At 27.1% G+C, this 17,163-nt stretch overlaps 1 protein-coding gene across 4 annotated transcripts in view; it reads right to left on the reverse strand.

The window, feature by feature from the left end:
• Nucleotides 1–2,267: 2,267 nt before the first annotated feature.
• The window catches only part of LOC136988553 (orphan steroid hormone receptor 2-like), a 58,453-nt gene continuing 43,557 nt past the window's right edge, over nucleotides 2,268–17,163 (reverse strand). For all 4 annotated transcript variants that reach the window (XM_067286428.1, XM_067286427.1, XM_067286430.1 and 1 more), the window contains 9 exons: nucleotides 15,057–15,138; nucleotides 14,762–14,958; nucleotides 11,039–11,111; nucleotides 9,775–9,931; nucleotides 9,555–9,694; nucleotides 8,833–8,970; nucleotides 8,591–8,717; nucleotides 4,916–5,052; nucleotides 2,268–2,966 (listed from right to left, as the gene is read on the reverse strand). In XM_067286428.1, the coding sequence (XP_067142529.1) occupies nucleotides 2,947–2,966; nucleotides 4,916–5,052; nucleotides 8,591–8,717; nucleotides 8,833–8,970; nucleotides 9,555–9,694; nucleotides 9,775–9,931; nucleotides 11,039–11,111; nucleotides 14,762–14,958; nucleotides 15,057–15,138 (1,071 nt within the window). In that variant the 3' untranslated portion in view covers nucleotides 2,268–2,946. The remainder of the gene's footprint in view (nucleotides 2,967–4,915; nucleotides 5,053–8,590; nucleotides 8,718–8,832; nucleotides 8,971–9,554; nucleotides 9,695–9,774; nucleotides 9,932–11,038; nucleotides 11,112–14,761; nucleotides 14,959–15,056; nucleotides 15,139–17,163) is intronic.

Below are 17,163 nucleotides of genomic sequence, written 5' to 3' on the forward strand. Positions count from 1 at the left end.
TTAACTGCCTTTATTATTATTATTATTATATGTTTTTTAACACAAAAAAAATTCAATTTCTTTATATTTGTTATGGCATTAGCAACAAATACAAATTTAAAAAAAAATAATTCAAAGTACTTGCTTTATCTGCTATTTGTGTAATAAGCAAAAATTCTCATATCTTTATAATGTTTTATTAGTGTCATTAGAATTAATGACAAAACAATTCTCACAATTTTTATGATAATAGTAAATATATATATATATGTGTATAAAAAGATAATTCAAAGTACCTGTACTTGCTTTATCTGCTATTTGTGTAATAAGCAAAAATTCTCATATCTTTATAATGTTTTATTAGTGTCATTAGAATTAATGACAAAACAATTTTTGCAATAAAATAAGCTATCACTGGGCTAATTAATATACAAGTGCATATTATTTATATATTTACTATACAATTTGTCTTCATTGTTTTGTGCCATAAGAGAAATGAATATTTGGTATCCTAAATTCTTTTGCACATTTCACAATTACTTAAATTTGTACAAAAACAACTCCAGTATTTTATGCTAAATAATTTAACTCTTTCAAAAAATATTGCAAACTTACATGCATTTTTTTATTATTATTATTAAAATGCTTAACGTGTTTCAGTTATTATGTGTACATGTGCATAATACACTGATAAATATATATACATACATACATACATACATACATAGTGTATGTACTTTATTTTTATATAGAATGAATCAAATAAAATCCATTATACCATAAATTATACTATTCGATGCATTGTATATACTAAAATCAGAGCCTGTATGTGCAAATTGAATCTATCCATAAGTACTATATCTATGCAATTGTATTGTAAGCTATTTATATGTGTTTGTCAGTTACAATGCATCCAAATTTGTGTTTTTTCATGTGGAAATATTTCTGGACATTTCCCACATGATACACTAACACATTTGAGTAGTTAATGGATATTTGAATAGATTCACTCTATATATTACATATAAATCATGTTCAATGTGATTCAAATGAGCACTTATTTTCTAGTTAAAAAAAGAAATTTGATCTTATAAATTATAATTTTTAATTTTAATCAATGTTATCAAAGTCAAAGTCTTTCTTTATCATCAAATAGTTTATGTATGTATATATATGTATATATTTTTTAAATTTATTAATAGATCTACTCACATATATTAAAGTAACATATCTATCAACAAATAATTTTTATGAAAGTTGTCAAATTCCTGATGTTCTGATGGTAATTTTCATATACAAAATATGATCCTATACACACGTGATACACATTTGTATATGACAATGAATGCACAAGTACATGCACATGCACATTATATGTACACTTAGTGTCATATGTAATCTTTTATTACATAGAAAAGTAAAGTAAATTTGACTTTATTTAATTCTCAATTTGTGTTTAAATATCACTTGAAGAAATGACCATTTTGATTGTCTAACTGGAATTCAGGCAAAGATGCTTCGAGCATTATTTTAATAAAAATACAAACTATTTATTGCAATATCAGTACAACACAATCTTCATACAAAGTATGTGGGAAGAAACTGCAATAAAATATCCAAATGTTGACAAATTTTCTACATAGCAATTTAAATAATTTAATAGAAAAAGAAATATGGAATGTTTCTTAACTGGCATTCATAAGAAAGATAAAGTTTTAATTTATTTCAGAAAGGTTTTCTTATTGAAAAATTACTTTGATATTAACTAAAACTAAAAAGAATAAATAATAAATATAATTTAAAAAGATAATTAAAATTAAAAAATAAACAATAAATTTAGTTTGGAGAATAATACATACATACACACACACACACACACATATATATATATATATAAATTATTCAAATTGCCATTTGAATGGTTTATATCTTTATTAGAATTTTAGACACATTAAAAACTCTGAAATATAGTTAATTCATCATTTAATGAATGTTAGTAAGGACAGAGAAGTAATCTGAAACATCACAGCATAAAAGTTTTTAAAACTATATTTGTTATTTTTATACAAAGGCTGTAATGTGTCATGTGATAGAAAAAAATTAAGCACTGCTCTTGATGCCAGCTATTTGCCAAATTATTCCATAGATTTCAATGTGATTTATTTTTGTCAATACCAATCAGATAACCAGAATGATCATTTTCTCAGTTATCATCATTTCTATTGAATTCATAATAGTTTCAAATACTTTTCAAGTGAATACAGTATGTAAAAATTATACTGATGATATAATGATAGTTTAGACACGAATATATTTTTAGTTACATTTTTACAATCTCAATGATACAATATTCTTTTTACAGTCAAGTTTTTTTTTTTCAAATATGAAAACTATATGATACTCTATCATAATATGATCTGGAATTGAGAAATATCTAAAATAATTCACAAACTATACAAAATACCAGTCCAATTCAATTAACTAATTATTCTAATAAATTTTTAGTCCTTGTAATTCAAGGAGTGTCAACAAAAACAATTTATTTTGTATAAATTATGTAGTATACAATGATGCAGTAACTACTGTATAAGAATTGCAATATTTTCGAACAACCTGTATATATATATGTAGTCAACATGACTAAATATTTCACTTATTACTGCGAGGATTATTCCATTTCATTTAGAAACCTCTATGCAAACGATCACTGACATTTATATTTTATATAAAACCTGAGAAATTTCTAAATACTGGAGACCTTATACACAAACAAAAACAGAAAATAATTTAGAAAACAACGGACAACTTTTTCTTTTTCACCAAATACTATAAACAAAACCCTCTCCCTGAATTTTCTATAACAAACCAAAAAAGATCACAGACTAATCACTTTATCTACAAAGTATATATATATATCTATATATATATTATTATTATTATTAGTGTTCCAGTGTTGAATCTTCTTTACTAGGAAAGACAATCCTTTGCTAGAAAAAATAAAAATTCAATTAATGATGTTAAGAAAAAATACTTCAAAAATAATGAATATATATTAATTAATTCCTTAGTGCATAACTGAAAGTTTGTCAGCATTATAAAAAGATAATAACATGGAACCTAGCTAATCAAAAATTACTTCTACTTCTTAATACTATTTCCTGTGATAACTATTCATATTTAGTGGGCAATTATTGGAGTAAAAAAAATATTGATATTGTAAGAAGGAAAAAGCACAATTCCAAGAGAGATGTAAGACTGGTTAAATTGGAACAGTGTGACAAATATGTAAAAAATAATTTGAATTATTTTAATTAACTTTGCAAATTTTGATAATTCCCAATATCAGTAATATTGAATATCAATAATAATATTAGCCAATACAGTAGAGCGTCAATTATCCGAAAGCAGATCAACCGAAACGTCAGTTAACCAAAAGCTTTCCAGTTGGACTGTGTGGTGCTGAATCGAATGTTTTTAATACTAAATTAACTTCTAAAGTATAATTTTTTTGTTTTTATATTTTTCAATATATTTATTTTGTTTGTACAAAATAAAGAAATAATTTTTAACGCTACAATAGCCACGATTATTATTATAAAAAATTTGGTTAGTCTTAACATCGACGAAAATTCAACACGAAGCGACATGTAACGAAGAAAAATTTCAACGTGGGATATATTAATATACTATTATTGGGATATACTAATATACTATATTAATAATGTATTTTTTTGTACATAATCGGTTATCCGAAAAATCGATTTTCCAAACAACCCCAGTCCCCAACTGATTCGGATAATCGACGCTCTACTGTATTCATTTTTCCAACTTTAATAAACATTAATATTAAGTTTAAACAATCTTTGTGCACATGGCATTTTTTAAACAATTGCTTTCTTGATTTGGTCATTACTTCTGAGAGATGAAATGTTACTGTCTCATGGACCAAGCAGAAGTTTGTTTCATGAAAGAGCAAAATTTTACAAAAGTGTATCTTTTTCAACATAAACTCTATTTTGTTCAATACAAGTATTCCAGCACTTAACTTGTGCATGAGTTCCTGTAGAAAAAAAAATCTTTTGGTTGTATGCAGTTTGTTGTTAGGATGACAGCAATAAAAGAAACCTTTTTAGTGATAAATAAAACATGGAAATTACTTGGAGTTTGGTCTCATGAGTACAGTGGATGAAGCAGACATTCAGACCAAGCACATCAAATCATTATTCAGTGTATCTAGTCGAGGTAAATCAGTTCACATTAGTCATGCCATTACTAAACTTGCTGATTTTATGCCTTCAAAATGCAAAATGGTTAACAGACCACTGCTCTTCCTTTTGTATAAACGTGCAGTAAAATCACCATCTTTACACTGCTACTATAACATTACACAGCTCATGTAATTTGTGCTGCCATTTGCAAGATATTTTGTAAGTAATTGCTGACTGTTCTGTAAGTAATTACAGCTATGTACAGCCAGTCTAATTTATTTCACTTTTAGGATTTTCATTTCACTCTCCATTGTACTAGCAAAAGTTACAAAAAGCACAGGTTTGATTGCAAAGTTAAATTTATAAATTTTGGAAACTTTCTTGTATTTTGTAGTGAAATCTACTTAGCATTACTTATTTTGTTTATTTCACATTTCAAGTAATGCTTTTCAAGTTTGGAAATAAATTTTTTGTAACTATATTTAAATAAATATCTAATATTAATTTTAGAGTATAAAGTAAAGTTAGAGTATAGAAAGACTTTCAATTTCAAAATACATTTTTTAGTCATAAATAATTTGCATATCAAATTAAGTCATAGAAATTTCAAAAATATAATAAAATACATTACATACTGTTAAATAGACAATTATGATATTACAAATTGTATTATAAACATTGTATCAAATTATTCTTTATTCAAGTTTTTGAAGGTAAAACTTACTAACCTACATCTGGTGTGTATTCACTGGAATCCATTTTCAATATATAAGGAATGATGCTATCAATTTGCACATTGCCTATTAAACCTGCGAAAAATAGCTCTTCAGTTATGTTAGGATGTAGAGAACGTAGAGCTGATAACCTGTTATTGAAAAAATATGAACATGTAATTTTTTCATTTCTGTAGCTTTAATTATTAGTATTAATATATTAACATCAAGAAATAATATTTATCATTCAAACATTAAAACAGGATAATATTTATTACCAAATATTTTCCAATTTTTCAGTTAATTCTCTTTTTTTCAATTAAATTTTAATAGTATACTTTTCAAAAACACAAAGAATAAATAACTATTCTCAGACATCTTAAACTTAAATGAATATTAGATTATGAAATATGTTACTACAGGAAAATATGATAATAGAAATAAAAATTAAATTGTTTTTCAAATATCAAAAATGACATATAAGCATCAAAAATATGATATTAAACCACACAACTGAAAGCTTTATGGAAATTACTGAATAAAAAAATTTGAAAGGTCTTAAAAATGAATTAGAACTTTATCATCAAATATTAACTTTTGTCAAATGATATTGTAAAAGGGAAATATCTATCATTCAAAAATAATAATATTATATAGTTATTGTATATATATTAAAGATAAGGAAGCTTGTATTAATATTATTAAACAATTATATCATTTTCTTTATAAATGAACACAAAAAAAATCTATAAAGACTCTTATCATTATTGTCTGGACATTTGAAAATTTACTATATTTACTGATATACTAATAATAAGTGAAAAATCTTTATTATATTGGGTTGTTTGAAAAGTAATTTCGTTTTTTTATTACTAGAGGAATTAGATGTATTTTTTCCAGCCAATTTTATTTTAAACCACATTTTCATTATATACTTTGACAGCTGACATTTTAAGGCTTATTTGTAAAAAATTTTGTTTGATTCTGTACAATTGTTTTTTTTCGGTGACCCATCAAATATGGAAAATTGAAAGCATCATTTTCAGTATATTTTGCTTTTTTTTTATAACTAAAAAATCAAAATGCTGTTCAAACAAGAAAAAAATTGTGGTACATGTTTGGAGAAGATGTATTGAGAGAAAGACAGTGCCAAAACTGGTTTACAAAATTGCGTTCTGGCAATTTTAATATCGAAGATACACCACATTCTGGATGGCCATTTGAAGCCAATGAAAACAAAATAAAGGTACTGATTGAAGCAATCTACCGTATAACAACACTTGAAATCACTACGAGATTAAATCTGTTAAATTAAACTGTTTATTATTACTTAAAACGAATTAGTTTCGTTTCAAAGCTTGATATATGGGTTCCACACGTTATTAACGAGAGATGCTCTCGTTAATAATGTGACAAATCCCACCATAGGATTTGAAAGAAATTTTTTTTTGAGCTTTTACCAGACAATTTAACAATTGATTCAAAAGTGTACTGCCATCGAGTAAACAAATTGAGTAATATCATCAAACAGAAAAGGCCAGAATTGATCAACAAACGAAGTGTAGTGTTTTACCATGATAATGCAAAATTTCACACAAGTTTGGTAACTTGTCAGAAACTGTTATAGCATAGATGGGATGTGTTATCACACCGACCATATTCGCCAGATCGGGCACACTCAGATTATTACTTGTTCCGGTCTATACAAATTTTTTTTAACTGTAAGACGTTTACTTGAAATGACAATGTCAAAAATCACTTGGATCAGTTTTTTGTAAACAACGATCAAAATTTTTATGAATGTGAAATCATGCTACTACCAGAAACAATGACAACAGGTATTTGACCAAAATGGTCAATATATAATTCAATAAAATATTTATTTATTATAAGAATATTGCATTTATTTTTCTATGGAAAAAACGAAATTACTTTCTGAACAACCCAATAATCTATAGTCACAAGAGAATTCTTGTTATTAATTTTCTATTTACGTCCTTTAAACTTTTACATCATCTGCTCTTTGAAACAATCACAAGTTTAGTATTGTTTACAGGATAATCTCATATACACTCACTTCTCATACACACTCAATAATTAAATTCATCTCAAAAAAATTTTTGTTAGAATTAAGTCCAAATCTTGGACTAGTTACTTCGATAAAAATTTACTTTTTTCAGTTCATCTTCACTGCATTCTCAAACTTTTGTCATAAAATAGAATCCTATCAATAAGATATGAATGACCTCAAGGTTTTATAACACTTGCCTATCCAATGCATCTAAACAGATCTTATCATTCATAGTTTTGTCTAAAACACCAAATGGTTCAATCTTGAACTATTTATTTTGATCACCATATTGTCTAGATATTAATCATAGTAGTATATACTAAAGATAAACGATTGCCAGATTAAATCATGCTATATTACTGCTACTATTAATAATTAAATACTGAATAATTTAGCCCAGAGGTAGGTGTTAGGTGTCATCCCTTATTAAATTTAATAATTATAATTAAAATAAAACTAATTTCTTCTAGAATTTTGTAAATTATTTAATAAAGAGATGGCACCTAACATCTATCTCTATGCCAAATTATTTATGCCAAGTATTTAATTATTAATAGGAGCAGTAATATAGCCTGATTTAATCCGGCAATCATTTGGCTTTAATGTAACTATCAGACTTAGAGATGTTTACATATATATAGTAGTATATACCAGCATTTCTCAAACTTTTTGCACGCATGACCCAATGTATTTGTTTGTAACGGTTCCACAACCCAAATGTTTATAATATAAAATTTTTAAAAAATTTGGCAAACCAGTCACCATATATTATATAACAAAATAAAATTATGCATTATTGATAATAACTTATACATGTGAAATGTAACAAAGTACATTTCTATTAAGAGCAGTTTGGGCCAATTTTGATTTGTAACAAATAATTTAAAGTTCAATAATAAAAACTGAAGTTGAACTATCAAAAAATGTAAGACTGACAACTGTATATAAAACAGACTGTTTTAAAATTATTCAGGACTCTATTTTACTTTGAAAAATATTTCAAGTTTCTTTTATAAACTTAATAAACTCTTTTTTAAAATGTACTTTTCAGATTGTAAGATTTTGTCATTTTCATTTTGTATATACACACACAAAATTATTTATTGATCCACTTTTGCCAAAATTCATCCATTATTTATTTTTTTATAATTTATAATATGTATGACAATAAACCTAGAAGTTTGAATAAACAAGGAAATGATTTCAAAACCATTGCAACTTAAATGACTTTACGACTACGCCTTACATATAATAATTTTCTATTTTGATGTTATTCAAAATAGAAAAGACATATCAATTTTGTATACACACATTCTATAAACTTAATTTTATTACTAAATGACAAAAGTAATTATAAGAAAAAGGTTTCTAACAATTTTCAGTACTTAACAGATGCATCTACTGTTCCTAGTTCTTAGAGAATATTTCAGTATTACAAGTATTTCTGCAAAAAGTAGTATTATTTCATGACCCATAGTCTGAGAAACACTGGTATATACACCTTCAAAACTCTTTAATAATGGAGTAAAAAAATATTTTTAAAAATAATTATTTAAACATAATTTTTAAATTAAGAACTTATTTATAAAGACATTAATATATTAAAATTTGAAAGTTACCTCAATAATAATTTAGGAAACCTATCATTATTTTCAGGAAATGTTTGACCAATATATGAACGTAATTCCTGATATGCCTTCTCTTGAAATTTTTCTACTTGACGTGCACTTGGTAGAGAAGGATGATCTGAAGAAAATTTCAAAGGTTTAAGAGATATAAAATGAGAATTAATATTGCAAAATAAAATATTAAACAAAATTACAATATATCTTAAATATATGTATGTTTTTCAAGAGCGTACCTGGACTAAAAAGTACGATTGCTTTCAGATATGCATACTCATGTTCATCGACCTGCAACCGTAACATTGAATTAACAAACTCTTGAAGTTTACATATATGATCTGTAACTTGTTTTACACGAACTGCAGACAATCTATCTGAAAATGTGTTTCAAAAAAGCATATTAATATAGTAACTTGATGATAATTTTTAGTTTGAAAATCAATCTGTTAAAAACTAAATTAATAATGTTATTTATTAAAATAGAAAAGTCTTCATATGTATAATGCTGAAAAATCTTCATTCCAGGAGTTATTCTTTTCTATTTTGATATAATATTTTTCAACACTATATATGTCTCATCATAACAGACAAAAAAATTCAAAGAACAGTTTAAATCAGCATATCAGATTCACAAAAGTTCTTCAAACCTTTCTGTGAATCTGTCAGTGTTAAATCTGATGGTAAGATGTAAATCATCTTGAAAACATTTTATCCCAATAAAAAGAAAAAAGTTGCTTTGTAGAGCATTGATTAGTGTCTTGTGTTGTTTGAATTTAATTATAAAATTTGCTCATTAATATTCTGTACAGATAATTATGAATTAGCAACAATTCTTAAATAATAAACCAACCAACCAACCATAAAATATGAAACTTTCATCAAATACATTCATCAATAATTCAAAAAATCTTATTTTATATAACAGTTTATATAAATTGCTTTAATAAAATTTCAATACCTTGCTGAACACTTGTTTGTAAATGACTAACAATTGCTGTTAAAATTGTGGCTAATGACATCACTTGAGAACACTGTGCAAGACCAAGCGTAAATAGTTCACTCCAACTTCCTCTTACTAGAACTGTCTGTACTTCGGGTCTAAAATAATTATTTCAAACAATAATAAATCAAATGTTTAAAGTTGTATTAGAGATATCACAATGTGGAAACGTTCTTACGCTAAAAGCTGAAAGGCAGGTATGGATCTTGCCCAATGTGACGATAAAAAGAGCAAACGAGAGGCACTCTCACAAATATAATGGACATTCAGATAAGAGGCACCTGGATTAGGAGTTGTGAGATTAAAAGCAACATGATAATCCATTAAAAGTGGGCCTTTAAAAGAAAAAATAATTATTACCAAAAATAAAAAATTTGTATTGCAGCTTCTAATGACAAAAACAATGCATCATGAGAGAAAATTAGAGATTAATTCAGTTAAAAATAACAAAAACATTAATGTACAGTACCTTGTAATTAGAAAAAAAAAAAAAAAAAGAAAAGTAACAAACAAAACAAATAAAGGAAGCAAACTCACACTAAGAACTGTAAAGGAGTTTTTAATTACTCTTATACTACTAATTGATAACAATATGTTTTAATTTTCATAGTTTGGGAGAACATAATATTTCCAATAATTTTTAATTAATATTATCTAGATCATTCATAGACAAACTAAGTTCAGATCTATCCTGCAAAAAGTTTTATGTAGCCAATACATAATTTTTGACATATTTAGAACACATCATTCATTATTTTTACAAAGTCAAATATTAGTCCAAAAATTTCACAACAAAGAGCAAGGAAATGTACAGCAAGTATAGAAATATTGTGTACAAATTTCAGACTTTTTTGGCTAAATGAGACAAAATAAGTCTGCACATTTCAATTCTGAAAGAATTGAACAAAAAGTTAATTGCTATACATTCACACAACCAAGTGACTGCTAGAAATACAGACTTGATAAGTAAATAAATAATCTCATGAATGTTTGCTTTCATTAAAATTATTTTACTTTTGCTGGTTTTTGGATTTGTGAGATTATTTATTCATTCATATAATCTTTAGAACTTTTTTTGGGCTAGCATTTTCTTTAAAGAAATAGTGAGTGTAAGTATTTAAATATTAAATTCTACATTCAGTTTTTTGCTTTTGTAATCAGAACATAGTTTTTATTGTCATCTAAATCAGGCATAGCAAACATTTTTGTGTTTAGGATACATTCTGATTACAAAAGCTAAAACTACGCAATCACACACACATGCATACACGTATATACCGTATATATATAAAACGGGAGGGCTAATTAATAATAAAGTATAAATATTTTCTCAAAATTTCACATGCCAATATCTACAGCAAATATTTTTATTTAATACTTCTTATTTCAACTAAGTTATTTAATAAATTAATAATGTCATATTAAAATAATTAAAAATGTACCTTCTAACTCAAATAATGATTCATTATCAGAATCCATATGAAGACATATTTGATCAGAACAACTACTTGTAACCTGCTTGAAATAAAAAAATTTTAAATTTCTTAAAACTTTATTATAAAAATTTCTGTTAAAATCTTTATAGAAAAATGCTCAATATATCATATTGTATTTAATAATTACAAAAATTTAAGTTAGTTATATTTAAGTTTATTATTCAAATGATCCAAACACTAAAATAACATTTATGAATAGATATGGATATGTCAGAAAAAAATTGAAACATCAGTCTAATAGCAAGTTGCTCCCTTTAGTTTTGATGACAGCATTAACTCATGGTGTCAGCGTCTACAAGACATTGGTATTGCTGTGGAGATAAAGAAATCCACACTACTTCAACTGCAAACTATAATTCCTTAAAATTAGGAGAAGAGGCTTTCTTTCAAATGACTATTGCAACAGCATCACAGAGATGTTCAATGAGGTTCATTTGCAGGTACCCTGCAAGATAGACAATGATGTTGAAGTCTGTACAATGTTCCTCTGGCCATATCTGAATTCTTCATACTTTGTGTGTAGGTTCATTGTCCCGTTGAATGAAAATCATTGCCATGTTAGTTTAAAGCCATCACAAAAGGTGCACATCAACTTCAAGGATGTTCTGGTAGCTGTTTCTAGTCAATATGATATTAAGATGCATAAGAGGACCAGTATCTACCCAACTAAAGATAGCAATAATACCACTCTTATCAATTTGCACATTTCATACCTGGTTTAAGAGGTTTGTAAGTTCACGAGGTTTTCTTCAGATGTGCATCCACTCAACTGCATAAGATAGATAAAATCTGGCATCACCTGACCAGGAAACCATATGTCAATTTTCAGTTGTCCAGTGACAGTTGTCCTCTTTAGTCTAGATAGACTTGTAGCATGGTGATGAGTTGTTAGCAGAGGCACATGAGAGGGATAACTGCCAAATCTCAGCATGGCCACAGAACTTTTACACAGTGAGTTGAGTAATGGCCACAGATGCACAAGCATTAAAATTGGTTATGATCTGGGTACTGTGGCCTGAAGATTGTTGATTAAAATCTATGAGAGTCAACAAAGGCCTCAAATATTAATGTAAAGTTTTCACCCACAAGTATTGTGTGCAATCATTCTTTTTCAGATGTCATGAAGTTGTTATAAATTCTTGACATGGTTGCATAGGAAAGCCCAAAAGCAACAGTCACTTTGAAGATAGAATAGCTGATCAGTTTTTCAGTTACTATAAGTCCATGATCAAAGTTTCTTGGTTCATTTTTACTGATGTTGATCAGCAACTTTGTCAATTTACATCTACTTAAGTAGTCTATATTATCAAATTAATATAAATGCCAGAAAAATAGAAACACTTCTCATAAGCATGATTAAATTTACCATTCATAATTTCACTAGCAAAAAATTTAAAATTTCTGATCCTAAATAATTATGTTTTTAACATTCAAATACTTCAAAATTTTTAAATGCCTTTCAACTTATACTAATGCTATACTTTCATATAGCATTAACAATCACGATTTTATTTGAGTCAACTTCAACATGAAAAAAAAATCAAATTCCAGATCTATATCACTGTAAATAATGGTTATTGGTGCATCTGTCAAGAAATTACATAAAAGTATGATGCTTTGTTTAGCTTTGTCATGCAGCCCAAATGTTACCCACCCATGATAAATTGGAGGTTGGTTTGATATGGAGGACAATCAATACACAATGCTGAAAGTTTGTTTTGGCTTGCAAAAAATCATTTTTTACAGATGATGAAACCTGAATACAATCCTTCAATTCTGATGAAAAATAGCCCACCACAGTGTGAAACTCCAAAGAGAGCAAGACTTGCTCTAACAGCTGGCAAAATAATGGAAATCAGCTTCTTTGATTGCCAAGGAATAGCATACCAACATATGCTGCCATAAACAATATTCATCAGTCAGTATTACCTGTCAGTTCTGCACATACTGTTAAATCATAGCCACCAGCAGTAGTGGATCAAGAAATAGCCAAAGGGGATTAACTCAAAATTTCAGTATTTCCAACATTGAAACAAATAAACAACAGTTTGGTTGTTTCAATAGTATTGTGCTTTCATTCTCACATTTGTACAATTTAATGATTTTCATTAAATTTCAGTGCAGTCTTAAAAGGTATTCTTAATATATATAAATTATAACAGCAAACTTTAACATTGACAAACAATTATTATATAGCTTTAAAATATAGCCTCAAAATCTGGCAGATTACAGTAGAGAGTCATTCATCCGAATCAATTGGGGACTGGGGTTGTTCGGATAACTTATTTTTCGGATAACCGATTATGTACGAAAAAATATATTAACCTGTCCGGTGTTCAAATTTTTCTCTGTTGTACATCGCTTCATGTTGAATTTTTCTCCATTGCGTGTCGCTTTGTGTCAAATTTTCGTCGATTTTAAGCCACACGAAAATTTTTTTAATAATAATTGAGGCTATTGTATCGTTAAAAATTATTTCTTTATTTTGTACAAACAAAATAAATATATTGAAAAATATAAAAATTATACTTTAGAAGTAAATCTAGTATGAAAAAAGTTTGATTCAGCATGACACAGTCTGACTGGAAAGCATTCGGATAAACAACTCTCTACTGTATTTGGCAACATCATTTTAACAGTTCATTACAGTAGGTTTACTACCTTATTTGTTTATATGAAAATTTCAGTATTTCAGTATTTGTTTATATGAAAATTTCAGTATAACAGTTCAGTTTATATGAAAATAAACAAATGAGGTAGTAAACCTTTCATTGTTATTCTGATTTTTATACAACATTTTAATACAAAATGTGCAGTATATTATAACATTTTCATTGTTGTCTATAGCATATTAAAGAAAATACAGTTTATATACAATTTGTAACAGTGGATCTATACAAATTTATTTGTTGACTTTCAGTCTATAACATTAAGCATTTATCAGTAAGATAACTTAAGTTTATGATGCTTATCTTGGATTGATAGATTAGACAGAAAAATAATTATTTTACAGCGTTTTAGTGACATTTAGGAGATGGTTAAAATGATGGCCGAGTAGTTAAAGTGTCAGCCTACCACTGTGGAGATCTTGGATCAAATCCGGATGGGTCAAAAAAACGCCAGGAATTTATCAGGGGTGGTGCATCCAGGTAGGTCAGGTCCCATCCCTCACCACCTAGCTGCCCCATTATAGACCTTGGCTGAATCTTGCAAAAAAAGCCCTCTTAGAGCTGTATACAGCTCTAAGAGGGCTTTTTCTGCAAGATTCAGCCAAGTTAAAAGTTAAAAAACAGTGCCATTTGCAAAGTATGGTTGGAATAATAATTCAGATGGAGCAATAATGAGTTACAAGTTTTCCTACAGGAAACAATGGAAAACACATTCTGATATCTTAATTCCCAATATACTTGACACCTAAATGCAAATTCCAGCATATAATGAACAAACAAAATTTATTGTTCATTATATGCTGGAATTCGCATTTACGTGTCAAGTTGTTGTTTTAGAATATAGTTCCAGTTTAAGTGTGCTAGTTTTTTAATTCCCAATATTCAAATCATTTTCAGAAATGTATTAGATTTGAGTAACAGTATACAGCTGTATGTTTGTATTTATATTTTCAAGTTTGAAAAAAAAATATATATAATTTAAAAATTTATTCAGACTTACATTTTCAACTAATTGACCACCCTGATGCATAGCCACTTTAGCAATTGTATCAAATGCTTTAGAAATAACACTTTTGTCTTTCAACATATGTGAAGGTGAATTATCTCCATTTATTGATAAACTAGGCATATTTTGATCAGTTGGTTCTTGTTTTAATGCTACTAAAGTCGTCACAACACTTGCTAATGTAGTTAGATCTAAAAAAATTAATTTATGTTTCAAAAATGGATTAAGATCAATTTTATATTTATTTCAAAACCTGAGTTTAAGATCTATTAAAATAAAAATTATTTACCAGCATTCCCACTGCTCACGTGATTTTGTACTGAACAATTAGATGAAAGTGCAGAATCTAATATGCTTCCTGTCCTCCCATCCTACAAAAATAGCATTTATGTACAGTACATATATATTTCTTTATTTATATGTAATAAATAACAAAACTATATACATTTTAATACACACAATTTAATGTCGACATATATAAAATCTCCCTTTTATATAAGGGTTTCACTTAAACTAATTCATAATGCTAAAACTAAATTACTATGTTTATAAACAGATAAGCAAATATTTCTTGTATATTCTTCTACACACAGATTTCTTGTAATAAAATTTTATTTAGTACCTACAATAAGAAAATAACTAACATTTCAACAATGATAACAATATAATAAGGTGAAAAGCCATTGTGTAGAATTAGCCATCTGTTTACTTCTTTCTTTTTAAATTCTCACACAACCTTTACACAAAAGCAGTCATTTTAGAAGTCACTAGATAAACAGATGTATTCAAAAAAGTATTAATAATTAAACCAGCTTTTACATTGAGCTCATTGATATTTCTTTGTAGGAAAGGGGTGGTGGAAATTACAATTTAATAAAGTAAAAATTACATTACAGATACTAGACATATCTGTATTTTTCTTCCTTGAGTGCGTAGTGAGTGCTGTATCAGTAACGTAGACCAAGCATTGTGATTTATAGTTATATTTTTACAAAATATAACCAGATTTTGTATATATATACATTAAATTTAAAGCATTTTCAATGGGACTGAATTTTGTTGCTATAATTTTGTAGCATTCTTCCCACAGATGCTATTCAAATAAAATAATCTTTTATTTGCATTAGACAAATTAAATTCTGGAAATAAATGTAATTTGTCCAATGCAAATAAAGATTATTTTATTTGAATATAATCTGTGGAAAGAAACTTTTTTGCAAACTGTTGCAAAACTATAGCAACAAAGCTCAATTCATTGAAAATGCTTTAAACAATACTTTGAGTTTTTAAACGTCGGTTTTTCTATTCTGTTGGCTACATGAATGAGTTTAAATATCACTTCAGGACATTCCTATCTTGACCACTTAAGTGAGGTGGCCAGTTCTCACGATGGAGTTTGATTTATATTAAAACTAATGCAATTTTACAGGAGAATTTCAGAGGTGGCCACAAAACAAGATTTTACCATATATATCTATAGTTGTTTTTGACTTATTTTTCATTATGTATAATTCTACTAGTCTAAATTTTTCACTAATCCAAACAATCTTGTACAATAATTATTTCTGATCAGCAAGAGTATATCTTTTTCTTACAATTAATTTTACCTTCTTTCAAAAAGCAAACAAATCCAGCAACAAGTTGTGTAACTTTCCTAGCTGTTACAAAAAATAACTTTTATATTATTAATCATAATAAATAAAATTGTGCATGGTACCATCTGTTATGAGATTTTATTATAAAAATTTTTTATATTATTAATTATCATCAAATGACAAAAGAGATGAGTTTTATAAAAAAACTATAAATGCTAATAATGAGTAAAATTTTCATTAAGTCTCAATAATATGACTCATAATCCTGCTCCATCTCCTCATTCCCTTCACCTTTAACCACCAATATTTAATAGTATCAATATCCCTTATACATGAGCTACCATAATAAATTTCATTTTTTAATCATTACCAAATCTTGAGATATTAAACAAAATAGATGCCAACACACACACACACAAATAAACATCGTACTAAACCCGATAACATTAAGCCAATACATCGCCACCTGCCGTAGATAATCGGGCTAACTTTTGGATATAAATGATTAAAGATTATGAATAAATTTGGCACTTGAGGTAGGCATTAGACGCCATCTCTTATTAAAATTAATAATTATAATAATTTAAATAATTTAGATTAAACTGGAAGAAAATAATCGACCCGAAGCAAAGAATTTTTTCCATTTTTTTTTTTTTTACTCTTTTATGTTCAGGTCTCAAAACATGGAGATTTGCAAAAAAGCTCATAGGGTCAAATTTGACATGATTCCAATACTTTCCCTTGTTATGTGTACATAATAGTTGGGAAAGTAAAAGGCTACAACAAATAATAACTTTAAAA

The sequence above is a fragment of the Centruroides vittatus genome, unplaced genomic scaffold, assembly GCF_030686945.1.
Source record: "Centruroides vittatus isolate TY-2023 unplaced genomic scaffold, ASM3068694v2 scaffold_3315, whole genome shotgun sequence".
Lineage (NCBI taxonomy): Eukaryota > Metazoa > Arthropoda > Arachnida > Scorpiones > Buthidae > Centruroides > Centruroides vittatus.